The 27,383-nt window shown below is 41.3% G+C and overlaps 1 protein-coding gene and 1 long non-coding RNA gene across 2 annotated transcripts; both read right to left on the bottom strand.

Moving 5' to 3' along the window:
* Window positions 1-3,112: 3,112 nt before the first annotated feature.
* Window positions 3,113-13,104, bottom strand: LOC137895313 (synaptopodin). The gene is made up of 6 exons (XM_068740793.1): window positions 12,930-13,104; window positions 6,502-8,573; window positions 4,491-4,611; window positions 4,324-4,425; window positions 4,023-4,166; window positions 3,113-3,926 (listed from the first exon to the last, which is right to left on the bottom strand). The coding sequence occupies exons 1-6, from the start codon at window positions 13,102-13,104 to the stop codon at window positions 3,487-3,489; spliced, it is 3,054 nt and encodes a 1,017-aa protein (XP_068596894.1). The 3' UTR covers window positions 3,113-3,486.
* Window positions 13,105-13,898: 794 nt separating this feature from the next.
* Window positions 13,899-17,520, bottom strand: LOC137895377 (uncharacterized). The gene is made up of 4 exons (XR_011105543.1): window positions 17,417-17,520; window positions 17,071-17,276; window positions 14,970-15,040; window positions 13,899-14,142 (listed from the first exon to the last, which is right to left on the bottom strand). It is a non-coding gene; the product is annotated as an uncharacterized lncRNA (long non-coding RNA).
* Window positions 17,521-27,383: the final 9,863 nt, after the last annotated feature.

The raw sequence follows: 27,383 nt of genomic DNA, 5'->3' as shown, positions 1-27,383 counted from the left end.
ATTTTTCTGAAACACTAGCAATGTCTTCTCCTGTTCATTGTTGTCTCTGATGTTGGTTTGTTTAAACAAAAACAAAACAAAAAAAAGAAGCCATTTGTCTCTGCAGTTTTTATTTTTTATTCAGAAAAGCATGCCCCATTTGTGAACTCTATCAAAGTTTTTAAAAGAAAATATGAGCTATGATGAGAACGTCGATGTTGTTTTGGGAAACAGTTCAAATCAGTTCAGTGTTCCTTCTTTTGAACTTCTGTCTGGAGTCCTACAGATGGCAGTCTGTGAGCCTATGATGAATGTGATTTTGGTTTTGTTTTCACCCTGAGGGGTTATGGTTAGGGTTAGGGATATATCAGTCCTCTACCTATCACAGCAAATATGCATCTTGTTGCTGGAAAAGAAATGGTTGTTGTTTATTCTAAACACATATCAATGCTTTTGGAGATAAATAAGTTTTAAAAGGATAAAGCATGGAAACACAAGCAGAGATGCATCTGCTGTGTGCAAATTACAGTGTTCAGCAAGGTTATTATGCTAATATGACTTCAAATTGGACATTTATGACATTTTCACTTAAACCATTGAAGGAAAACGATGTAGAAATGCTGTTGATATGTATCAAGGGATGATGTGGATACCATATGAAGTATGAATATTTATTTATGCACCGCCACACAGGATTATTTATTGGCTTGCATATTCTGTTCTGGGGAAAAGACAGGAGGCGGAGCTAGAAGTGGCGGAAATGAAGATGCTGAGGTTCTCCTTTGGAGTGACCAGGTTGGATAGGATTATAAATGAGGCAATAAGAGGGACAGTGAAGGTTAAACGTTTTGGAGACAAGGTCAGAGAGACCAGACTTTGATTGTTTGGACATGTCCAGAGGAGAGACAGGGACTATATCGGTAGAAGGATGCTGAGGATGGAGCTGCCAGGGAACAGGGCTAGAGGTCGACCCAGGAGAAGATACATGGACGTAGTGAGGGAGGACATGAGAGTGGCTGGTGTTTGGGAGGACGAGGCAAAGGACAGGGTGAAGTGGAGAAGGTTGATTTGCTGTGGCGACCCCTCACGGGACAAGCCAATAGTACAGTAGTAGTAGTAGTAACTTGAATATTCTTTAAATTTGCCTGGAGACCAGCTAAGCTTTTGACACAATGAACACAAAGTCTCAATTAACCAATTGAAAGCAATATTTTATAGTCTGTGATCTATCTCTGGATAGCCTTAATTTATATCTGTCCCTCTTTGATGAACATGAAGAAAACCTCTACTCTCAAGCTCTAATAATTTATGGGGTTCTTCTGAGATAAATGCTCAGTCCTCATTTATTAACTGCATACAGTACATGCAAATTCAGTGAAAACATGTGTAGATTAAAAAAATATTCTCAATGATGCACTGATTGTATACAGCTCAATGCCCCAGTAAATCCTGGTATCCCAAAATGTCCTAAATTATATTCTCCCTAACCAAATAAAAAAAATTGAATAAAAACGTATATTTATTGGCTCCTTTGTAACCAACATGAAAATCAATGAATTAATAATAACACTAATTATTATTATTTCTCAATTTCTTATTTTTAAGTTGTGTTAAGTGGAGCACTGTTGCTAATAGAATTTCCTTCTGTGAGTATTCTAATTCTGATTCGGATAATGAAAAACCTTTAAAATTTAGGCATGTAGGAGACTTATCAAACTGTATAAATATGTCAGTATTTTTGATTTATATACACATCATCCTGACTCACTTGTTTTTGTTATATTAAAATGTTGATACTGACGGCTGGATAATTTCCTGTTACACCATTATTTAGTGTGTGATCAAGTATAATAATAAAATAAAACAAGAAACAAATATTCTTTATGGAAACCAGTTTGTGATAACTTTTTATTTTGTATTCACAACTTCATACAGTTATGAAATGAGAGAAACATTATCTGTATTAAAAGAATGCATGCATGCAATCACAGAAACATAAAAGGTTGCAAGTTGAAAGCTGTATTAAATATTCTCTATATGTGTGGATGTCAGCTGTACCCAGAGGTTACCCAGTTTGAAACCAATCCATGACAGTGATAAACTCAATCCGGCTGAAGGAAGCCAGGTCACCATGCAGCAGGTGTCCTTGTCAGTCACAAGACACATAGAAGTTAATATCTAGAAATGTGCTGATGCTTTTAGTTTGACTGGCACGACTTGTTGTGTTGGCTGGCACAGGACTGAGAAAGATGGGAATGACCTTCAATGCCCCCACATTCGAAACAGAATCCTCGTCGTAGATTAAAAGCAGCAGTCGCTATCCACCAATATGTTAGCGTGTTGAATTATATACTTTGGCTGGTGTTTGAGCAAGAAGTGAACAGAAGTGCAACGGAAGTATATGAAAAAGCACATGAGAAATTAAAGAGTATGAACATTATGGAGTTAAGATATCAAAATACAGTCTTCTTCCTCTGATACCTTTCGCAGTTTCACAATATACAACATTCATTTAAGCGTCTTTCCCCGTTAGAGTTTGGTTGTTTACTCTCTACTTGTGTCTTGTGAGCATTTGGTTCTCAGCCTCAAACAGACACTGTGCAATAAGTATCAACATTAATATGATAATTGTGCCTCGTGAAAAAATACTGGTATAAAACAAAATGTTCATGGTCAGCAAAAGCAAAAAGATAAAATTCAATCTGCATGCATGCGGTACATTGGTCTCCTAAATTTGGACATCAACAGCTATTTGGGTATTGAGTGAATTATCTTTCATCATTCATTAAATGCTTTGAAAACATTTCAGTCCACTCATAAAGTTTACATTCATTTTAGCAAGTGCAGCACAAAAAGCAACATATTTACACTGGTTATTGCACTGTGATGAATTTTGCAGAGATACAAAGACATAATAAACTGTGGTAATGCCTTGGCCATGTGTGATAATGTGGATAACCAATGGGATTATGCCATGGAAAAGTCATGTAAATTAATTTTAAGCAGCGTAATCTGAATCAGTATTCATCTTATATTTGATCCTGAACACAGTAAGACAGGAGCTTCTTATGTCTGCACAGTCCAATCAGCTTTTTATTTACACGTTATTCATTCCATGCTGCAAAGCCTCCCAGTTTGAAATCTTTTCCCATTTTTATTTGAGTCATATGAGCAAACATTATAGTATTTCAGTAATACTATTTAAAACAAATACCCCTACTTAACTGGGACAGTTGCTGTAAACTTTACAGTGTAAAGGTACAGCATGTTGTGAAAAATATAAATTCAAGTTCATTCAAATCTGTTTGGCCAGTTTTGAGGCTTTCACTTTCACATAGTTTTGCTACTATGAGTGTGAGTCATATCAAAGACGTACACAAGACTTACATACAACAGGGTTTATCGTTACAATGTAGTACCTTGCCTAGTATTAATCAGAAACTCTCTTTACAATGCCATAAAAATCTATAAAAAGTGAAATAATGGTTTGATTGCCCAGTTTCACCCTCACATGTCGGTGGAGATGGCGCTCCTCTTCACCCTCAGGCTTCCCCCCCAGCCACGGGGACAAGTATTAAAGGAGTGAAGGCCAGGCGATCGAAGGCCTGAGTCTTCGGACTCAACAGATGCATCAGAATCTGTGAGGGAGCGAGTATTGTATAGCCTCACAGGGGAGCAAATCCTGTGTGTTGGAGTGGGAGGTGGGCTGGTGAAGGAAGGAGACTGAGCCCCCAAAGCCCGTGACTGTAAAGGACTGATGGGTGATTTTTGACAGTCATAGCCATGAAAGGAATGTCCCACTGGTGAGATTGGGAGGCTGCGACTGCTCAGTGCTCCAGGCGAGGGGCTGTTTTTACGTTTTGCTGCATTGATGATGTTCTTGGCCAGGAGGCGATGGCTGGCTTTAGAATCTACATTATTAATAATGGGAGACTTGCAGCGATTGTCTTTCAGTAGGGAAATAGAACAGGTAGCAGAGGATGAGTGCAGAGGCTTGAAGGATAAGCTGGTCTGAGAGAGTCCGGGAGATTGAGAACGTGAACCCCAAGGAGGAGAGACTGGAGATGTGACTGTAGATGTGTGGGTTGGCCTGGATATGCAAGCAGTACCACCAGTACCATCGCTTGCCATTGGGGACTGGTATCGTGATCCCCAAGGAGGAGCTTGTGGAGATGCGGTTGGAGAAGCTTGGAACGGTTTGGATGTGTATATGGAGGTAACAGCGGATGATTGGGTAGGCTGGTTTACTTGTGGGGATTGGCTTCTCCGATTAGTCACAGACGTTTGAGAAGGTCTGAAACTGGGAATGGAGGAGACGCTGGAGGAATGTGCATTCTGGCTTACCGTTGGGGACTGACATCTTGAACCCCAAGGAGGAGAGCATGTAGAGGTGGCTGTAGATGTTTGCAGGGGTGTCGATGTAGTAGTGGAGAAAAATGGGATATTCTGAATTGACATAGGTGATTGGCATCTTGTACCACTGGGAGTAGATACCGGGGAAACAACCAGACTGGGAGTCCAGGTTCTATTGGCATGGCCTTCATGGCTGTTAAAACGCCTGGTGAAGCTCGGCGTTCTGGTTGGTGTGGGGGTCTTTCTGGAGGTTTCATCTGAAGCAGAGTCCTTTGATGTCTGTTGGACCATGACAAATAATATTTGTTAGACATTTTGGAAGCATAAGTACAAAAAAATATAACACAAACATGGTAAATGAGGATTGTTGCATGACGTTTGCCTAGCTTTGGAATTAATAAACGTATTTCTAAATTATATTCATTTCATTGGAGCGTGACATTCTAACAGACTAACATTTTTCATGTGAAACTTGACACACCCCAACCAGTGAGTCAAATCTAGACTGTACGAAGTGGATTTGTTTCAATCAAATAGCATTGCATGTCTGAGCAACGTGGCTTTCCAGGTCATCTCTATTTTGCCCTTCATGTGTGTAATTTCTTCAGCCATCAGCACATCGGTCTCATCTGAATTTCCGGAGGTGGTCAACCTTTACAGGGATATGAAGTTACTTGACCGAAGCAAGAGAAGCATTACAAGTTACGCACATGATTTAAGCAAAAGTATCTCTACGTATTGCTAATAATATTGAGATTTTCCTTCGTGTTACAGAAGGAACTGCTTGTATTAGTATCTTGTGGAGTTCGGGTCTTTTAATATTAATTATGGATGTCTTATTTACAAAGTTCAAGTAATCTGTGAAACAAACAAGGCCCATATCACGGGTTATTCCCTTGGTCTGAATGTCTGAGACCCCATAAGACCCAGTAAGAGCAAGGGTCAGGCTTCAGCATGAAGTGAAAAACCCAGGATTTAAAATGTCACATATTGTGTTCTAACGTGCAAGTGTACCTTGTAAAAAGTTATCTGTGTGCTTAGCAGATGCATATCCTTGTAACAGACAGGAAAGTGAAACAGACAGACTTTAAATTTAAGGTTGATAGAAGCCAGTGAAGTCAGGAAAAAAAGAGAAAGAGATGCTGGCAGAGTGTTAACACAGCTTTAATGAGAAAAGGAAAGATTAATTTTAATAGAAACATGAGTTCTAACAGACAGCATAGTAAAATAGCAGAGGAGGAGCAGTAGAACAAGGTTCATGAAATAAAACATGGATAAACCCTGTAGTCCAAAGCAACGGCATCGTGGACCAGAATATTCAGGAAACTTTTTGCACTCCCTGTTTTCAGGAACACAGATGTGTTTCACCTTTGATAATCTCCTGTATTGGAAATGTGTAATGTTAATTTTGATTTTGTCCTATATTAAAAACTTCTGGAATTACTGCTTTAATATATATATATGTCGATGATGCAAATTAATAAGCATGCAGCCTGCAGATCTAAAATTCAATAGCACATCATATATCTAGCTTGAAAATACTAGAAAGCAGAGTAAATTTCCCTGAAGACTTTAAGACATAAAAAGAGTTCTCTCACGCCCGTCAGTGAGTAGCATTACATTTCAAATCATCGATCATAAAACAGATGCCAGACCATCTGCTTAAGTGCTGTGTGGCAGCATCACTGTCATGCTTAGAGAACAGGGAGACAAAGTGGGAAAAGTGGGAAGTTGTGTCAAATCATATTATAAAAACACACTGAAAACTGATGTTGCTCAGTTGCTTTGGGTAAGGAGCTTATCTAATTACATGAAGGCACAATTAAAATTTTTACTGACAGTAATTAATGGAGGTTAACTAATTATTATATTACAATAATTTAACAGTCAAGATGTATTCACTTTGACATGTTTATAAGATATAGACAAATTCTCGCTTTTCTTACAAATATTGCAGCATTGAAACAGTTACTTTCATGAGGATTAAAAATATTGCACATGCAAACGTAATCTACTCTGTTATTTGCCTACATATCAAAAAAAAATAAAACTAAAGAGAAAAGTGCAGTATACTGAATTTAATACACTAAAATCTTGTGTGACATCCACAAAATAATCTCGTGATTGTAAAGATATTTTCTAAAAGTGGTAGCGAGGGGGTCTCCACACCTGTGGTGCAATCCCTGCATTCCTGGTAGAAAACGTAGGTCTTGGTGCCTGGACACCTGAGCGTGGAGAGGACACTCGGTCTGGTGAAAAGGCGGACATTGAAGAACCGACTCTTGGCTGACCAGAGGCTGGATTTGACGCGCATTCTTCTCCACCTCTTGTGGGGCTGAGAGGCAGCTGTGGAGACACACGCTGAACAATGAAGTTAGAAGGAGGGTTGTTTGGTAAGGAAATCTGTCTAGTGAAAGACTGGGTCAACATCAGGTTCTTGGACTGTGGTGCTCCTCGGGGTAGAGTACTAATGGGGTCCTTGATTGGGTTAAGGATGAAGAGGGACGAGCTAAGTTGGTAAGGCCGGTGCCTTGACAGATCCATCTCTATCTTTGAGCATCCGTTTTCCATTGGAGGTGGCTCTGGAGTTGGCGCTGGCGCTGGAGCTTTAGACATTGGTTTTTGCTTGCTTGCTTGTTGGGCCTTAAGGTTCTGTGAAAGCTGGGCAGTTATTTCGGAGCTTTTGGCCATTGCCTTTACTCTTCCTGGCATGTTTGATGGATACACCCAAGATGGAGGCAGGGACATTGTGGGAGAGGGAGACCTAATTTGACCTGTGCTTTTTTTCTCAACAACATATTTGTCCATCCTAGACTGACGCTTGGCGAACAACTCAGCCCCCTTTCCTGAAACATTAATGAGTGTTTGCTCCGGCCTGTGCTCCGCCCTTGGTTGAGTCCTGGAACTCTTGAGGCAGGAAGCCCACTCTGGCGCTCTTGCCTGTTCAACCTTGTCCTCTTCCTTCGCAAGGAAGTTGGAGGCCTCAGCACCCAGTGCCAGCAACTCTTCCTCAGATGCTGGATCAGGCATAGGCCTCTGGCCATGTTTCTTCCGCTCATCTGCCCCCTGTACCAGAGACAGCAGCTCCGGGTTTGGAGATACCACTGGCTTCTCTTTGAAAGTGAACATTGATTTCTTGTTTGCCCTTTTAGCGGCACCTTCCTCAAGTATTCCGGTTTTGAATGGTGTTATTGGTCTCCTTTCTCCACCCGGCTGTGGAACATAGGTGAAGGGTTTGGGTGCTATGGGAGGTCCATAATTGGGCATGGGTGGGTACTGAGATACAGCTGGAACAGGCAACTGGGGTGGTGGAGGGGAGAAAGAGGACATGACATTAGACATTTGTGGATGACTTGAGTAGAGGGTTTGTGGGGGTTGGTTTGTAAATAACGGTAGAGGAGGTGTGGGATAGGATGGAGGTGGAGGAGGAGGCGAAAAGACCCCTGGTTGGGGAGAGGTGAAAGCAGGAAGGGGTGGAGTGTCATAAGAAGGAGGAGGGGGGATGTCCATAACATGACTGACTTCCCCTGGAGATGCAACTGTCAGTGGTGACAAAAAAGGCCTGGCAGTTCGATTGATGATGGTGTTTGACGGTTTGGATGTGAGCATAGATGGCCTCTCAGATCCAGAGGTACTGTGGCAGCCATTAAGAAACTTCTCATGGGGGGTTGGCATTGTGTGGCACCCATTTATCTTTGTCTCTCCAACAGTGTGTCCAATCAGAAGCACATCATTAGTATTACTTCCAGGGGGAATCTCATCCTTGACTTTGTCCTCAAGCTCTTTGTGCATTTCATCTCCTGTTGCTTCCTCTTCCTCCCGCTCTTCATTGACAGGAAGAAAAAGTCTGTCTTGGATAACATGGTCCTCCATTTCTTTTTCCTTGTAGATGTCTTCAATGTTATCACTGACTAAGTGCACACTCGCAGGGTGTGACAAAAGTGGGTAGGTCGTGCTATTTTTAATGTTCAGATTTCGATCCTTTTCCTCATTGCTCCTCTCTGCCCATGTCAGCTTGTTAGATGAGAGCTTGTTTTTCACATTCTCGGCTCTGTCGTCCTCTGACCCCTCGCCACAACTTTCAAGTGTGAAGGCGTAGACCCTCTGCCTGCGTCGATTGAAGAGCTGCACGCCTCTGGAGTTGGAGTCGGAAGGGATAGTGAGCTGCGCAGCAATGATCTGACTCCTGACTCGAGCCTCCTTTAGTTCTTTCTCTGATAAAGTAGCACTCCGGGTCAGATCTGGAGCAATAAGAAAAAAAGAGAGAGAGAGAGGACAGCCTAATCAAGAGCGATGTCTCAATAATAAAGGGACCCTAACAGTGGTGAATGTAGCAATAGGCTACACCTACTTTTTAAACTACAACATATCATTAGAGCTCACCACCATGTACTCATAAAGAACTACAGAATCACAAATGGCTAGCTTTTAACAACTCTAAGATTTAATATCCTCTCTAAAACCCACATACTGGTCATTATTCCAACACCATATGCTTTTAATAGTTGTTGTTTTTTCTTTTCCTTCTTTTTTTTGCTGTAGGTTTTATTCGCAAGTAACATAAGACTTTGCTTTGGCTCATTATATAGAAGCTTCTGACAAAGAAAAATGAAAAGGCAAGACAGAGTAGCATTTCAAATAACCATTTAAATGAGGAAAAACAAATAAGCTAAAGTTGATGAAGAGGTTTGGGTTAATGCCTCCTACAGATCCCAAAGAAATGGATGCCAATCGTCTTGTTGCACTGCTTACATTTAAATCATGAGTGGAGACATGTCTATGTTGAAATTATTGTATGTTTTCTGAGCTTAAGAGCTCGGTTTCAGACAGCAGAGCTATTTCCTCTGCCCTCTGCAGTAGTCCCTCCCTAAGCATTCCTCCACCGCGGGGAAAACTCCCTGCATGAATTTCCAGCATGCCTTTGGTTTCCCTACCCAGTTAATGTGTGCAGAACTGCAGCTTAAATGCTTAAAATCAATGGCTACTCAAATTATATATTTTTACCGCTGTCTATAAACATACTATACAATCAACTGTTCCCATCTTAAATATAGTGCTGACGCTTCTGCACCCTGCATCAAGGTTATTTCTTTCTTTTGGCAGAGCAAGAACTTCACACCATATATTTTCTGACGGACACCGTGAAGGGGAATAACCCATTGTAATGTCACGTAAGGTGTAATATTCATCTAATTCATGTTATTCTGACAGGTGGAAGACATTTATCACCCTTCCAGGAGTTTTCTCAGACAGTTGGCAGAGCCATGACTCTTTCATCTAATAATATGATGGATCCATGTAATATCATTTAAGATAATCATGTATCAATCACATTAATTGTATGTAAATAAGTAATTTCGAAGGGTTTCCTATAGCGCTCATTCTGCCAGTATAGTTTTTCCTGGCACAAAATAGGCCATAACGCTAACACTCCCCCCCAACAGGGTACCCTTGAAGTCCTTTTTCATAAACTCAATTGAAATTCAGAAGCAAAAATGTATCGTAATTTTTTAGTATATTGGTCTGTTTTATAAAATTGTGACTGTCGAGCCTGTTTTTATTCTAGTCATTTGCAATAAATTTACACAAACAAAATATTTGAAGGTGGTGGTGGTTTTATTTGTAAAGAAGTACCGGTATATCAGCATTATAATAAACAATTGTAATTTATAAAACCAAAAGGTAAAGTTGAAAAAACAGGATGTGACAATATTATAAACACTATCACTGTATTTGCAACAACAATATATCAAGTGTGACGACATTTTCAAATTACCACCGTTGGAATCAACAGGATTCCCTTTCCTTTATAAACTGCTGAGAAATGAACAAACCTGTTACACAGGTACTTACAAATATTCAGTATCTTATATCAAGATATGGGTGAGAATTTTAAGACATAGGCCAGTGGTATCATTTTAACTAGCTGTGTCTTTTCTTTTCTTTTTATTCACAGCGAGAGCAGTGAGGCTTGAAATGAACTGTCCTCAATATTAACGTCTTGCCTCCTGGGACAGAGGGACTGGTTATTGAGTAACATACAGGTGCAAATCCCATCAGCCATTAATATCATGACCAAAAGAGAGAATTGATATTAAAAAAAAACCTAAATATAACTTGTTTAAGGAACTGGGGATGTACTTTAAATGCTTTTTGAAAACATTAGTTATTACCAACCATTTATTCATGGCACTCCCAGTAATATAAAAGGCCAAAGTTGTCAGCAATAATAACGGGAAATAAATGCCAGTTGAGGAAAATGACATTCTTTTAAAGTGCACAGCATTATTGCAGATGGAAATATGAACTGAAAGATTACACAGCGAGGATTAAGTTAAATGGATTTCACTCGCACCGTTTCTTTGATGAGGAGAAAAGAGCCCTACGCGTCAGCTTAACTGATGTCTTCAGAAAGACTACAAAATGTCACGCAGCTGACGAGTGGTATAAAAAGACAGGCAAGTACAAGTTTTACCTAATTCAAGGCTATAAACTATCCGAACGATGACGGTAAAGTGAACCATTAGGAGTTTAATCTTCCATCTAAGTGTCTAATCCCTTACCTTTCTCATGCCATATTCAGAACTCCGCTCTTTTGAAATACTTCCACAAGAGTTTTCAATTTTAACTGCGTCTGATAGTTTTACACCCCCCTTTCTGGAGCGAGACACGGGATCAGATTTCTTTTTCTGTGCAGTCCAGCACACAGGCAGGGAGGGAGGGAGGGGGGGGGGGGGTCTGCTGAAAGCCAAATGACAGACAGACAGCACAGCCTACAGCTCTGCTTCACTTCTGCATAGCTGTGGCACCACCTCCACGGGGCTTCCACTTATTATCAACGCGGAGACACGACTCTGAGGGAAGTGCTCAGGGCTTCTGTTGGGAAAGTATTGATGTTTTCACAGACGGCACTTTGTTATTGTCGTCCTGGAGTGGTGTCCAATCATTGAGTGACTTATCTCTCATGTCCCGTGATGTTGAGGAAGTGTCTGACAATTATTGCAATCTCTAAAGTGGAAAGAGCGAACGCTGAGGCTACAGCGGTCTTGCCCCCACCTTCTGTGTCTGGATATCACCATGTTAACTGTGTGTGTGTGTGTGTGTATTTATTGAGCATGCTCCCCAACCGTCTGGCCTCCCTCCCTGAACCCTCTGGGCTCTAAGCGCCAAGGGCAGTGCAGGAATTTCCTGTCTTTCTGCAGAGTCAAATACTAAGCTCAGGGCAATTATTTAAAAAAAACTCCACCTATCATTGTTCAACCCTCTATTTTTTTTTGTGTTTCCATTTCTAACTTTCTCTACCTCATCCCTCAACCCCTCGTCTCTTGCATGGGTCGGGGCAAACAGCAAACTCCTACACAGCAGGAGGATTTAAGACAGAGGCCAACCCGGCATTTGTGTATGACAGGTCAGATTACGCTGTCGGATGTTATCTCTCTTTGGGCGATGGCTGTGGGGTGAGCGGGATGACAACACTAGCCCTGTGGGTGATGTGAGAAGCACTATGGAAAGACAAGGATTAACAAAAGTCCTGGGATCTAAGCTCTCGGTGGATCCCATGGGAGAAATGAAAGAGCGGCTCAGAGGTGGAAGCCGAGCTCTGATGCCTGTTATTGTTACATTTGCAGAGATGCAGTCATTTAACTGTGTGTGGTGTTGCTTTTGGTTGATCTTTGCTCCATTTGAGGAAACCGATTAGAATGTATTGAGTGATGGGAACCGTGCTAGACTCTCAAAGTCTACAGATCTGTATCTGATGGTCATTGCCTCTCTGTTATGCTTCCGTACCGAGTGGTATTTTCTCACTCTTGCTGAATGCTGCCTCTGACTTGTCACAGCCCAGAGGCAGTTGTCATCCCAGGTAAAATCATTCAGTGTAGTTCGACGTTGAAATTTAACACCATTTTGGTCTGTGTGTTTTTACGGTATGTGAAATACTTTTCTTTTGCTATATTTTACATAGGTCAGTTGTAAAAGTAAACAGAACTTTTAGAAAGAGTTTCTAAACAGCATTTGCAACACATTAGCCCTTTATTGTTGGAGCCTGAATTATATATCGTCTCCCCCCTTTGGCAGCGATGACTGATTACGGTTCCTTCACTTTTAGTTCAGCCAGTATTTTCATTTTAATCATTTCATTGTTGTTGGGTGGCAGTAACTTGGCTCGGGAAACGGAGGTTGGCCGGTGTAACAGCAGTGTGGGACACAGCATGGTGTATGTGGAGTGGTACATGGAGTGTTGCCAGTTCACTGCTGAGGTACCCTTGAGCAAGGCACCAGACCCCTAACTGCTCCCAGGATGGTGCTACGTGGCTGACCATCACTCCATCATCTATCTGTCTTCCTATTGATGGATCAATAAAGTCATTCTTCTATGTTTATGGCATGGATTCTGCTTTTTCACAGAGTGCCTCACTTGTATTCATCTATTCCTCTCTATTATGATTAATATTACGACAATACTCCAACAAACTACTGGAAATAAATTTATAACTATGTTTCTGTATAATGGAGAAACTTGGGGAAAACAAAATACACATTCTACTTCTTGGACTTCCCAAATAAGAGGCAAAAACACCAAATAAACAAAAACTTACTTGTTCTGCGGCTCATCTGTTCTTTGTTGGAGCCTGTCTTCTCCCATGCTGCATTGCACTCCATCAGAGGTGTGTGCATACTTTGTGTTGCATGAAAAGGTTTTCTCAGTCCTCCTGGACTCCAGCTCACCCCTCTCCTGACAGGCATGTGTCCCTTCTCCATCTCCATCTCCATCTTTACCCACAGTAAAAAAAAAAAAAAAAGAATTCCTCTGCTACAGCAGAAACAAAACTTCTCAGCAGGGAGATGTGTTTTGTTCCAGTCCGTTCAATAAAACTCACGGTCCATTTGGAAGATGAAAGATTTAGTCCTTGCTGGCAGGCACTGAATGCATTTAGAAATACAAAAATACACACATAAAGGAACGAGGAGGGGAGAAGCTCAGCTTTCCAGGTTGCTGCATGTGGCGATGGCTCTCCTTTCAGCAATATTCCTTCAAAATGTTGCCCTGTAGGCAGCCAGAATGTGACAGCAGAGGTGACCTCTTACTTTGGGCTTCAGAAAGTTTTAGTTCTACCCAATGGGACCTCCCAGGAGAGTCAGCTGCGATGTGCCTTGAATATGTTCCCCTGAATGCTCGCCACAGAAATTGTAGTTTGTTGTGATCTCCTAAATATCTGGCAACAAGTACTGAGAAACAGTCCAGCCCTCTTTATTTGCATCTTTCCACTCCTTTTTTTCCCCTTATTTCCCAGACTTTGCTCTCCCCCTCCTCTACTATTTTGGTCAGTAAAACCTGTTTTCAATCTGCATCCCTATCTGCAGAAAGCAGATTGTTTTTCTTTGGGAGAAAAGGTTCTGCTCTTTATCTTGGAGATCATAACTCTATGGTGCCACGGAGTGGAACAGTCTATATGGTGGTTTCCTGCTGTGAGTTGCATGTAAGGAATAACATTCAATCTGAAAAGGTTCTTCCTGAGACTGGTTTGCATTCAGAGTTCCAAAACCATTAACCTTGCTTTGTTCTGAAGTCCTGCTTTATTTCTTATGCATCAAAGTCATACACCACTGCAGAAGGAAGGAAAATCAATCTTATTTCTTATGGTGATATTTTTGATTAATACTCCAATGCATCATAGGGTTCATGAATACACCAATTCTATGGTTTGCAGCTTCACAATTCAGATTTGAAGGTTGGAACGGACTGCAGAAATGATGGGTTGCATTGCTTTATCTAATCCCTCTTTATGCCCATTTTCTGTCCAGATCCACCTGCAGAAACAGAGAAATATGCAGGTTAAAAGGAGTTGTAGTTTCAATCACTGCTGTCTGCAGTTGTGCCATCTGAATTTGGCATTTGCAAAGACAAAAGCTGGATGCTAAATCTATCAGCATCTTTTGCAAACCAATGCTTGGCATACTGCAGGTAAGAATCCTATTCAATTTTCCATCATCGGTCTTTGAGTCATGGCACGACTTCAAGCCCACTGAAAAGGATTTAAAGTATTACACATAATGGTTTTATGAAAGCGATCCAAAAGCTCTGACCTCTGTACTGAATGGGAATCTGCAGTTTTTCACAAATTGGACTGGGAAAGTGAATTGAATAACATTTTAATAAGGTCTTACTTGGCTGGTTTGCTTTGAGAAAACATAAATCTAAATCTTCTTTTTTTTGTTTTCATTTTTGAGACAAATAAGGCAGATCAGCCTGTGCTCTTTGAACTGCATTCAAGATAAAAGGATGGAAAGGAAATCGAAGTCATTAAAGTCTGAACATGATGAACTTAGTGTTGCTTCCAAGCAGGGAAGGGAGGTCACAACTTAATGTTGGGGTTTCAGTTTGAAACCTGCCCAAAAGTCTCTCTACCTCAGGGCATGAGATGCAGAACACAGAGAACTGTGGATAAAAGGCTTTCGAGTCCTGCAGGTCCTACTTGGCATGTGTCACATCTCCCTCTGTTATCTGATAAAGTGTTTCATTAGCTCAGTGTTATGCCCCCCCCCCCCCCCCCCCCACCACCCTAAAAGCTAATAAGCCAATGGCAAAGTTTATAGTAAATAAGTGCTTTCACATCTTTGTCCTTGATCAGACTTGCCTCATCTTGAAGCTGATCATGGCTGTGTTTGTTTTTACTCCAGTGCAATCCTCAAGAGTGGGCGGGCCGTGCTGGGAACACGCAGTAAAAAAAAAAAAAAAGATTTTCAAGTGAATCCCACGGTCATTGCTACCATGCTCATATTAATCGCTCCTAACGGTGTGCATGCACATTCATGTTTTATTTGAAAAGGCAGATGAGTCACGACAATCACAGGAGGACCCTTCATTAGATCCTGAGCAAATACATTCAAAGAGATCCATTCTTAATCTCACTGCAGAAAAACAACAAAAACACTGCACAATTCATCTCACTGTTGTGACCGTGTCAAGTGCGAACAGATCTAGGCCGGGATTGTTCGCACTCGGACAATGGCACTTTGATTCCCCTGATGAGCTCATTTGGAGATTCTGACTGTCTTTTTTTGATCAGCAGCTCACCTTTCTATATTTTCTTGATTCAGAATTATAATTGTTGTCCCGAGAGCTCACTGTTCCTGTCAACATGCTGAGGGTGTGCCCGCCCAAACCCTGCTGCACACGACTGATTAATATATAATATTTGATTACAGTATACTATTCAATCCGGCCTGACATGAGACGTGTTGCAGACTTGAAGCAACTGTGGCTCAAGAGACAAACATGCCGCAGACACAACCACAACCCGTTTTGTGTCTTTTCCGTGGATCCTAGCTTGTTAATATCCGTCTAGAATGTTGGATTTCTTCCAAACTACTTTTGATATCCAAGCCCCATAACAAAAATCTGATGTAATCTCTGCTCCCTCTCCCACCCTTCAATTACCTTGAAGTTCAAAAAGGTATTATACAATGCCCACCTGTTCTGCCCAGCTCCCACCCCTGCACAGTTTTGCTGTGCCTCCCATCGACCTCCATGACTGAGCCAAGGATATCATTTCTGTTTGGCCCATAGGCCACTTTAGTGTGTAATCAAAGGGTTCCTGCATATATCGACAACATATGATTGATTCATACCCTGACACCTAATCTACCCCACAGCTCCCTGCTGCACGCCCTTGCGCAGTGATGATGGACATTACAGATGTCTTTGGCAGCCATTTGTATGGAAATCATTCATTCGAGTCTCAGAGGTGCTGTTTTCTACACGTTTCACACCGTCTGCATCAATAGTCTCCTTGTAGTAAGAATCTATCACACTTTGTCATATCCTGCAAGCATTTTATTTATTTATTTATTGATTGATTGAAAGGATAAAACCCCTTGAGATGAAACCATCTCGTTTTCAAGGGGGTCCTCAATCAAAACAAAACAGAAATAACAAAATTACACACAACCATATCATCAGGCAAACTTAAAAAAAAAAGCTTAGAAGTTTCAAACTCAGGTCTCAGCGACTGGTATAACACAATGATTGAAAGTTAAGGAGTCAGAGCCGTAAAATAAATATAATTATCTCTTGGCTTTTGACAGCATACCCACCAGTTTGGCAAGTGAAAATCTTTCATTCAGTGTAGATGGTAAAGACGGGGGCCTTTGCTCGCTCAGACAAAGAGCAATGTAAGGTTCCTCGCAGCACTAGAGAATAATTGTAGGTTGTGCTACAACGCTAGCGTTGCTAGTTCAAAATTCCACAGGAGCCCGTGACAGTAAACATGCCTCTGCTTGTGCTGGATGATGACTGACATATATAAAAAAAAAACATTGCAAGGAACAGATCCAATCTTTATGTTCCTCTTTCACTTTGATCATTGAGGAAAATGATTACAGGTGTAAAGAGACGTCTGCTGCATCTGCAGCTTCACGCTGCACAGGTGGAGAACTTCAAGGGGCAAAGATTAATACTTGAAGTAGTAGGTGTGCATGAACTCTCACAAAGAGTGAGGGACCTTCCAAAAGTATTTAGAGCTATACTTTGAAGTCTGTTAGATGTGAAAGGGAGCAAGTTTGAGTACTTTTAAAATTGTAAATCTATACGTACAGTATATTATTAAGAGCTTTAGCCGCATTTACCATGCTTTAGGGCACAGTAAACTACAGGGCTATCGTTAACAGATACGTGCACGGTAACATATGGCAGAACAAACATAGATTTGACCCTGTAGAGCAGTTAATAGGTCTCACCTGTCGTGTCAATCGGAAGCAATTAATTTCCTAAGAAAGTCAATACAGCTCCAGCCAGCCTTTGATTGGATCCACCTCCTAATATTACACCGCGCAGCCTCTAATCTGGCAACGCAGCAGGCTCCACACAGCGAGGACAATGGGCTCAGAGCACAGTGATCACAGTGCTAATGTTGCAAGTCAATGCCCTCTGCAGGTCCGCAAGTCTGCACCGAGGGAAAAACAGCAGGCACAGATGTTTGTTATCTCTACTCAAACAAAGACTTTTAAATGTTCTCTCTCTCTCTCCACCCGCTTTCTCTCCCTATGTCTCTCCCCCTTTCTCCAAACAATGACAGTCTCTTACCCCATAAAGGAAACTTGCATGCAGGTAACACAGGATCGATTCCAGGGTTCTGTCCTGTGTGGTGAGTGCCGGTTTGGCATGCTGCTCACCTGGGTCTAGCTGTGTGTGAGCCAGCGAGTGTGTGTGCTGCCCCTTTTTAGTTCCTATAGCTATGAACACACACCTCCCTCTTTTTACCTCTCTCTCTCTCTGTGTCTGTCTCGCCCTCTCTCTCAGTTGAAGTAGACGAAAGATGGGGGTGGAAGGGGGGTCAGTTGGAATACAGAAGGCTCTTTGTCTGGGAACTGTTCATATGGTTTCCTTCAAGCTGACATACTGAACACATTATGCTATAATATATTTTCATATTCAACACAGAGCTGTTGAGAGACCGGTGGGCCCCACTCCTTTTTCAACCTGCTGTCTTTTCCCTCTTCAACCCTTTTCCCCCGCCATGCACAAAGATAACCCAAATAAAGAGTGAAACCTCTGCAGAAAAAAAAAAAAAGACTTTAAGTTCCTGTTAAACCCACTTTAAGAGCACTTTCCTCTCCAGACAAGAGATGAATAATAAAAATCGTCTCTTCTTTTTACTGCATGTGCAGATAGCTCTGTACCAAAAGACAATCATCAGAGACATGAGAATATAATCCTCGCGAATGTTATGTCACATTTCTAAACATTGATTTACTCAAACGTTGACACATGCGCAGCGGGAGGTCAATAACTTCTGGGGGTTTTTGCCTCCAGCTTAGAAATGTCAAGATTTACGTAGTTCATTCAGAGAAACGGCATTTACAGTTGAAACACAATAAAGCACTGAATGCTGAAGCTCTCTCAGTGAGAGGAATTCTGGGTTTCTAGAGCTACACTGCTTGTTTGATGTGTGTTTTGAAAATATCTTTCTTGAATGGCTGCCAGGCTTTAGGAGTAATATCTTTATTTATTTATTTTTAAAAAAGATTTTTTACCACAGGATAAACTAACAGATTTGATGGAGCAGATATTTTTTTCTGCAGGAGGCCAGAAGGGAACTTTGCCTCTACTTTTGCAAGGAACATTTTCAGCTTCCATTTGCGTCGTACTGATGGTGTTGTTGGTGCTTTTGAACTCGGATGTTTATTCAGACTTTTCTTTTCACCACTTTTCTTCGCTTGATGGATAGTCCTGCCAAACTCCGTATACAATCCATCACCTCAAGGCGACTTAGAGGGAGCGTCTCAGCTCTGCCTCTTTTCTCCTTTCTCCACCCTTTTCCTGCTTTTCCTAGTCTCCTTGTCCATGATTTTCTTCTCTTTCCTCACATCTTCCTCTTTCAGATGTATTCTTCCTTCCAATCTCAGTGTTTCCTCTCTCTATGATATAATTCAGGCTACATTTTTCCTGATGCTCTGTTTCCATTTTGCCATCTATTCATCACCATTCATGCATACTCTCTCCTTTGACCCAACTTTTCTCTCTCTTTCTTTCTTTACCTCTCTTCCCATGCTCATCTGGCGTGATTCTCTGACGGGCAGCTGTGTGTGGGAGATCAGGGAGCTGAGGGAATTGCGGCTGCACATTCCTTCACAAGAGGCTTTTTCTGCAAAGAATTCACTGAGGAACTGGTTCAAATTCCATCCAAAGTCAGACCCATCTATTACAGTTAATAGAGAGTGTTGCTGTGGCTGAAGTCTGAACTGATTAGAATTAGACACAGACCCCTCTCTGTTTTCTTGCTCGCCATACCAGCCCTCAGCTCATCCCTCTGGATATGAAGGGAAACAGCCACTGGCCTGTTCAAAATGCCCAGAATACGCTTGTGAATGTTTTGAAGGATCAATTTTCCCCACTGATTAAAAATGGCAACTCATTCAAGCCACATGCCGTTGTGTGTATGAGAGCGCGTCTCCACGGCAGTTAGGTTGATTAACAATCTTCTGGGATGAGGCATGCATGGAAGAAGAATTTGGTGAAAGCACACTCCTATCATCGCTGCTCCTGTTTATTTCCACTCAAGCAGACATCTGTATTTGTCATCAACGACTTCAGACGGTGTCGTGGTCTGAGGCAAAGATGAAATACTCCTCTTAGAATCAGGGAGTGTCCGTATTTTGGTTTACTACTCTGAAGCCGCATGTAAACACAGGGACTAATAGCCTAATTCAGGAGTCGCTAACTGGCAGCCCTGTGGCCAAGCCCCACGCCACGACAAGGTTCCATCTGGACCTCAAAGCCATTTGACAAAATGATAAAAAGCAGATCTGTTTTCAACATTTGTTGAAATCTGTCCTCAAAGTTACTAACACAACAAGGCTAACCCTTTAAAGCTGAGTGTATCCTATTTGATGCACTCGGCTTTTCAGGATTTTGAGACCTCTACATTATAAGTTTGATATATTTGTATACAATAAAACACACGCATTTGCATTTTGGGACAAATTTGTCAGGTTCAACAAATACCTTTATATATATATATATATATAGATTTCTCTGGCTTCAGAAAAATCATCTCCAGTAAATTCCACTCCGATATTTTGAAGTTATGTCATGTACATGAATGACAGTGCCCCCCCAACCCCACCCCCCAAAATATCTACAGTAAAGTGAAGTTATATGATGCTTGTTCTGAAATGTAAGTCTATTTACTTTTAAGTAATAAAGCCTCATTGTTTGTCAGGAAATGTTGAAATGTGTCTCAGTAAGATTGTATATAAGACAATTTTTAAATAAATTGTGCATATGTGTTTACTGGTATAAAAATATTTGTACACCACATGCCTGTGATGGAATGTTCTGCACAGAAGTGTGTATTTTTATGATGGTGTGAAAGACTCACTTCACAGATTTGTGATCCACAGACTGCACCTCTCCTCTGAATGCTCCTGCACTTTCTGTCAGAGTTGTGATTGCAGTGTGGATAATGAAATGATTCTAAAGTGATGGATGAGCTCATTCAGTCTAGACGATGAATTCATTAAGCTTTGCTTTCAGGGAGTTGGGTTTTTATGGACTGGAAGGAATTTAGTTATTGATTTAATCATGTTTGTGTAAAATTGGTAACATTTTGTACTTGGAAAAGAAATGCCTGAACGGACTAAACTGATTTGTTTAGTCTGGCAAACAAGCAACTCATGTAGATATTTAACCGTTCAGACATCAGCAGGAGAGGGAAGCTGACTAACTGTAGTTTAGTTAAATACCCCTGGACTGGTTCGTGAACAATATCACGGAGATTCCAAACAAATTACAGCCTGGATGCCAACCTGGAACCTAAATACTGTAGCTATGTTAAAAAAAAAATCCCCAAATCCTACAAATTCAATACATTAAATATACTTCATAGCACGTCTCACTGCTATATAACTAAGTATAGTATGGACAAGACATGGCTGCTGTAGTGTTGTGTGTGTGTGCATTTATGAAATGCATGTGTGCCAGATTTAAACCCAGTACACTATTAGCATATGGTGGGAGCCCCAGTGTGCTAAAACACAGTCTGGGACTGAGTCTAAACCACAATGAACTGGCCCACTGTGTCTGTCTGCCTGGATAATGTTCAAACGCAGAACCAGTAGTGTGAGTTACACATAAAAACACGAATCAACTGCGTGGTATCATAGCCTCCTTCCTAATGTGCTCTTGGCAACAGTGCCTTTCAGACATGAGGGAATCAGATATAATTACCTCAGGGGATGGACACGATCACTGTTTCCTTCTCTGCTGGCTCATCTGGATTTGATTTGTGATGTTTTAACGCAATCATTTCCTGATGACACACAGATTGAAAGGCGTACCAAACTCTCTGGTAGTGGCTCCGGCAATCACCATGCAACGGAAATAAAACGCTGTCAATTTGACTTGTTAAAGTGATGGTTTCATTTCAGAGGGTATTTGCTGAGTGAAGGTGAATTAATGCCCCGGGTCTGCATTAAAGACCAGTGGTTTGGGTGGGACTAGTAAAACACAGCAAGCCTCCCAGGCCTTTCACATGCAGGCCAGGTTGTAATCTGTACAGGACATTACTTTATTCAATAGAATATCATGCAACACTTTTGTTCTGCTATTGCTATGTTAAGTATTAAAGAATAACAGGAAGTGGGTGGGAGATTAAGTAACCCCCCCAACACACACACACACAGGCCTACTGTAATTTGGAACTCAGATGTCTTCTCTCTTTCCAGTCTTTGAGATTCACCCATAATAGTCACAACTGTGCTCTTTTTTCAGCCTTTTATCCCTCAAATTAGCACACACACGTTTATTGGGGAATTCTCTTCTGATTTAATTTGGTTTAGTCTAAATGCCTTCATACTTAGTAGTTGGTCTTTTTGCAAATGGAAGAAGAACAAGGAATTATTTCCCCAATGGAGGCTTTTTGTTTTGCTCAACACCACAGTAATAAAAGTAATTACAATTTTCCTGCAGATTACAAAACACAAATGCCAAACGCTGATCTCGGTTCATTGTCAAGCAAGCTTAACTTGTGTCACACAATACAAGGTCCAGGAAAAAAATAAAAAAATATATCTTCCCTTTCTGCACATTTCATTAGCAAGTGAGCCCAAAATATCTGCTGAAGTCATTGTGAATGTGATATGTAGTGAAATGCCAGGAAATTAGAGGCCGCAGAGAGCGTGTGGGTGAGAAAGAAAGAAAGAAAGAGAAAGAAAGAAAGAAACTGCACACGTCTAAATTAAAGCAGGTCATAAGTTTTCACGTATGTTTTTTATTAAATATTTACATTTAGAAACAGTAACTGTTTTATAGCTTTTCTTATTTTTGGTTGGTGGTTGTACAAAATGAAGGACTTTAACATTAGAAACCCATCTGTGGTTAGTTTTGGACTCAAGCAAATTCATCTCAAGCACACCAACCAATGCGCCAGGGTCTCAGATCTGTGTTTACAAGACCCTGTGTCACATTTGGATAGAATTGTAGAGGAAAAATATTTTCCTCTCAAGACCTCTTTGGACCTCGCATTAAAAATAGTGGTTAGACAACAGAAGTGCTGCGATCAAAGTTAGGGACGGTGTGAGACAAACAGTCATGAAATCAAATCAATTTCAATCAGTAAGGTAAAGGACAGCATAACGTCTCATTTTATATTAATCAAAATTCATGGTGCCTCCATGTGGCTGCCCATATTGCATGTCTATTGGTCCTTTATGTGTATTTCAGGCCTATATGTGTGTAATTTGTGATGGAAGCTGCTCCTTGCTCAAAGACAGCAGGGATTGGCTCCAGCCCTCCATGACCCTGATACGAAGAGTGGATTTCTAGAACAAAGATTGATGGATTCATTCCTTTTTGGAACAATGAAGCTTCTATGCACTCATGCAGACTGTAATGAAAAAATGTAACTCATGCCAATGGACACAAAGCCTCTTGATTACATTTAACCACCATTTAACTATCTGTGAAACTGCGTCAGTATATATATTGATCTACAATAATACCTCGACGCGAACACTTTGACATACGAGCCAGCCTGCGAGCAATATCGTGCTGTGAGATGCAAGCACGTTTCCAGATGTGCTGCGAGCGTTCTAAGCACGCGTCATTTGTTCAGTGATTTCCACTGTATCTGTGAATAGTCTTTATAATAAGTGATGGGTCCAAAGGAAGCGAGTGGTAAGGCTGGCAGTGAGAAGAAAAATACTTTTGATATTTTTAACAGAGCAAGCTGGTTTAGAAAAACTTGCTAGTAGTTAATAAGAACTTGAAGACATGAAGCGCAAAGCCCAGAGCTGTATGGCTTTAGGTTGACGTCCGTCACCACCACGCTGGTGAGGGATGTCAACCACACCAAAAACCTGGACAGGCCTGAGCTGATTCTGAACAGCAGAGACTGTGGATCATTGCGACGGTGCTGCTCTCCCTGTTGCAGGGGATAATATGAAGTCAAATATATTCTCATGACACCAGAGACTTTTTGTGTACACAGATTTTTTTTTTTTTTTTTGCCTCCTATATTTCTCATTGAAAACAAGCAACCAGAGAAGGTTTCAGTTTCTCACCTGGGACTAACTTTCTGTAAAAAAAAGATTTCCTGAGTTAATGTACAAATAGCACAGCTGTAGAAACACTCGTCTTTTTAAATGGTTTATCCTGAACCATAGTCTTTCGAATGATTTCATTCCAAGTGTGAAAGTCAGCAACAGCCAGTGTCATCGCGACTGCAGGTAACATGTCAATATTTGTAAAAAAATATGATCCAGGCTCTGATGTGGTCTATTGCTTTGCTTTTTGGGGGGGGGGGGCAAAAGCAGCGGTTTTCCACAAAAATAAATTGTTCATATCTGTGATGGACAAACAAAGAGTCATTAAGAAGCCGCTTCATCAGAGCGGTGTCGACCCTCTTTGGCCAGGCTTCGGGGATCGCAAGACACAATCTGCTTGTGAAAAGTATCTCTGCGACACCAAGGTGACAGATGGGGCAACCAGCAGAGAGAACTGCCACAATATGGTAGAAAAATCATATATAGGTTCTGATAATGAGCAGCAGCATTTCCCATATCGCTCTCACCACTGTTTGTCACTGAAATGATAAATAACAACAGGAAGGTGCAAATAAGCCCGGTCAAAAATACTTTCCCCCCCTTCATGCATTTTCTTCATGAATTTAAAACACCCTGTGCAAAGAACGCTAGACATACATTTTGGAACAGTGCCATGGATCATACTCACTACTCACAAGCAGCGGAAGCTGGGGTTTATGCCTTTCGGCGATTGGTCAGTTTCACCACAATGACTTATTCAATAGTTTGTGCCAGTAAAGGAGACATTCCCGAGTCGAACCCCAGAGAGTCTGCGGTGGGGGTAGGTGGGGGGGAATTCCCCTCCAATTGCTGCAGGCGACTTGCTCAACTTTGGGGAAAGTTGTGATGCATTCGTGAGACTTCACATTAAAAGTTAGCTTGTGTGCACTTCTTTTTAAGATAAACTAAACTAAACTAAAATAGATACATTTTAGTTTAATTTGAAACAACCTGAGAACCTGTCATGATTCTGGGTGTCCTGGATATATGAAGCATAAAAACAGAACTCGGCTTCTCTGTGTTGAGCTTTGACTCTGATTGCAGAAAGAAGACGTGTCCCAAGTTTCAAACCAGAAGTATGTATGTTTTGGCCCAAACCTTCCAGTGCTTCATAAATCCAATCATCAAATCAAAAATAAATTTGTTTTTAGCATTTTAAAGTGGAGGGATGTGGAATGATGAGATTAATTTCCAGTCTTTCACTGCTGCAACTGTATCACCATAATCTGGTTTATCATCTATCTATCCGTCCAGTCTAGAAATAATAAAACAATGGCCAAAGAAAAGTCCAAATAACTTTTAAGACAACTAATTATTTATGAATCTAATATTTTCTAACCCAAGACTGAAATACAGGACAATATGCCATTTGCCAGTTTGACTGTGGCTGACTAAGGGTCCCGGACACACAGGGAATTGTCATCCTGTCTATGAGGCGCATGCATTATTAATGTTGGCATGGATGTCAGAGATGATGTCATTGTTCTGTTCAAAATATAAATGCAAAATCTATCTTTCCAATGGCTTCTCTGTGCTCTGTGGCATTTTGTGCTTGGTATTCTTTTCTGAGCACAGAATAATTTTAACCTACCACAGGCTTTTGCATGAATTACATTTGTAATTTCAGACCTAAAAACCATGTCCAAACATCTGTCACTGATGTCACCGCTGGAACGAGGAGACTCAAAAAGAACTGTTGCAATATTGCTGCTGGAGGAAAGGAAATTACACCAAATGTAATCAATTTTCGGATTGATTTAGATTTATATTGTACACTCTACTACCATCTTTTCTGAGTACCATCCATTAACTCCATATATGCACTTCCTTGCATCCCTAAGAGAGGAGCTGGGAGAAACTGACAGCCCCAGCAGCCTCATTAGCAGAGACAAGACACTTCTCTCTTTTTATTTCCGCTATGAGCAAGGCTGGTGTTACAGGCGACGGTGGTGGCAGCAGATGACGCGCCATCTCATTTAATGACAGCATTAGCAAGCGCTTCCATTTCATTTGCAAATTTGAAAAAGGGGTGCGAGATAGAGGGGGGGGGGGGGGGCAGAGAGATGGTAGGAGGAATTAGGTACTCAGCCATGAGTCAGTTGTGAACATGCTGACATTGCACCTAGTGATGTTTTTGTCTTCCTGGCGCCAAGGCTGCCGCGTGTCAGAGTACATCTTCTTAGGCCCGGCTGATGGGCGTCAGAAGCTGACGGTTCATTGGAACTTTAACTCCAGGTCTGCTGAACCTGTTGATCCTGCTCTGCTGCTCACTGTTGGCCGTGGTTCAGTCATGAAGCCTCCAGTTTGTCCAGATGAAATGTGCCTTTTTACGTTTCTAACTGCGCTTTACGCCATAATTTACCCTCAGATGTGAATTTATCTTGTAATGTTCCAACACTCGGAGACGATTCACAGCAAAATTGTTTTTCTGACAGCAGCAACCCCGCCAGCCACAGCGACATGTTAAAGCGTTTCTTTCCATACAGTTGATTCGAGACATTTCAACATCAACTGATGCCGTTTCCAATCCTCCGATGTCTGATTTGCGTTTCGAAGTAGTACATGTCTTTTTTAATATACGAAATAATCGTCACTACTTTACTTTACTGGGGTTCTATGACAACGTGGAAAAACAACCTCACTTTGACCCCCCCCCAGAGAGTCATCTCACCCCCTCGAAATCCACAGGCCAGTGCTTGCTGACTAATGATATTAAAGCGCTGCAGCATGTGCACACGCCCACATTTAAGAACCCACTGCCATTTTTCAGACCTCCTCTACAGAAACACAGCTAGAGATTGGGTGAGGAAAAAAACAAAGGGGGGGGGGGGGGGCGCTGCTTGGTTTTTCTTTTTGGCTCTACCGTGTACTTGCTGTGAGAAAATTATGAAGTAAAATGCTGATGGTACCATAAAAGTGTAAAAAGATAATCCAGAAAAAGAATGCCTTGAGTATTCAGAGTGGCTCGCTATAAAAGCTGCCGTCTCTATCCTGGGAAAATGAAAGCTGACTGGCGATCCAGTGAGCTCGGCAGCCTGCCACCAGTTTTATTTGCATTTATGTCTACATTATGGTTTAAATGAATGCATAAACTCTTGCTTTTGTCCACTGCTGGAGGCGTTTCACCACTATAGGGATGATGAAAAACAACTCTGTTGTCTTTATCACAATTACACCAGGAACAATACCTCATGAAAACAATCCAATCCAACTTGCTGTGTAATTTTTGTCTCCGCTTAAACCATTAGCGAACATTTTATGCTAATTGCTTGTTGCCTTTCTCTGAAACTGCAAAATAAAAATAAAAAGAATCCACACTAGTGACAGCCCAATTGTCTCTTCAGCCTGCACGGTGTGGTTTCACCCAGGTGCAACAACAGCACACAGTGTTTGTCACTGTCCTCCTTCCATGTGCAAGTCCAACATCCATGCACCTTTCCTTTCTCTAGGACATTAACGTTTCATTCCTTGTTTGCCTCTGGTTCTATGGCTTTGGGAAAAGACACACATAATCACATCGTGTTCAACAAAAAAAAAAAAAAAAAGAAGAAGTCGTGACTGAGGTTTAACGAACTGGTTAAGAAGGCAGGGTGACGAAGGGAATGAGGAGCAGGTGTGACAATGAGGGGAAAAGAGGTCAGACACAGAACACAGGAAATAATGCAATAAATAAAGGCAGGGCATGAAAACAAAAAATAATACAATAAAAAACACGAACATTACATACATCCATACGTAGAGCTCACCCATCTCTGTCTTTTTGATGTTCAACTAAAGATGATTGTGGTTTAATCGGTCCACAAATTCCCCAGCAGGCCCTCTGTACTGCTTATCCCATCCTCTCCAAACAGAGCCAGCAATTGCTGAGTCATCAGAAACGTTCTGAATAAAGCATCTGTCAGAGTTTTGTTGGAAGTCTGGTGTGCAAAGTGCACAGGAATGGGACAGAGTCCACCCCATGTGAGTCG

Source organism: Brachionichthys hirsutus, chromosome 6, assembly GCF_040956055.1.
Source record: "Brachionichthys hirsutus isolate HB-005 chromosome 6, CSIRO-AGI_Bhir_v1, whole genome shotgun sequence".
Taxonomy (NCBI): Eukaryota; Metazoa; Chordata; class Actinopteri; order Lophiiformes; family Brachionichthyidae; genus Brachionichthys; species Brachionichthys hirsutus.
This window is presented reverse-complemented; position numbering and strand designations above follow the sequence as displayed.

Bases quoted from the DNA above. Each gene is read 5' to 3' on its own strand.
- LOC137895313 (XM_068740793.1), bottom strand. From the start codon at position 13,104: ATGGAGATGGAGATGGAGAAGGGACACATGCCTGTCAGGAGAGGGGTG. The intron at 8,574-12,929 runs GTAAGTTTTTGT...TTATTGCTCCAG, and splicing joins ACAGATGAGCCGCAGAACAA to ATCTGACCCGGAGTGCTACT. The intron at 3,927-4,022 runs GTTCACGTTCTC...CCCTACTGAAAG, and splicing joins TCCAGTCTCTCCTCCTTGGG to ACAATCGCTGCAAGTCTCCC.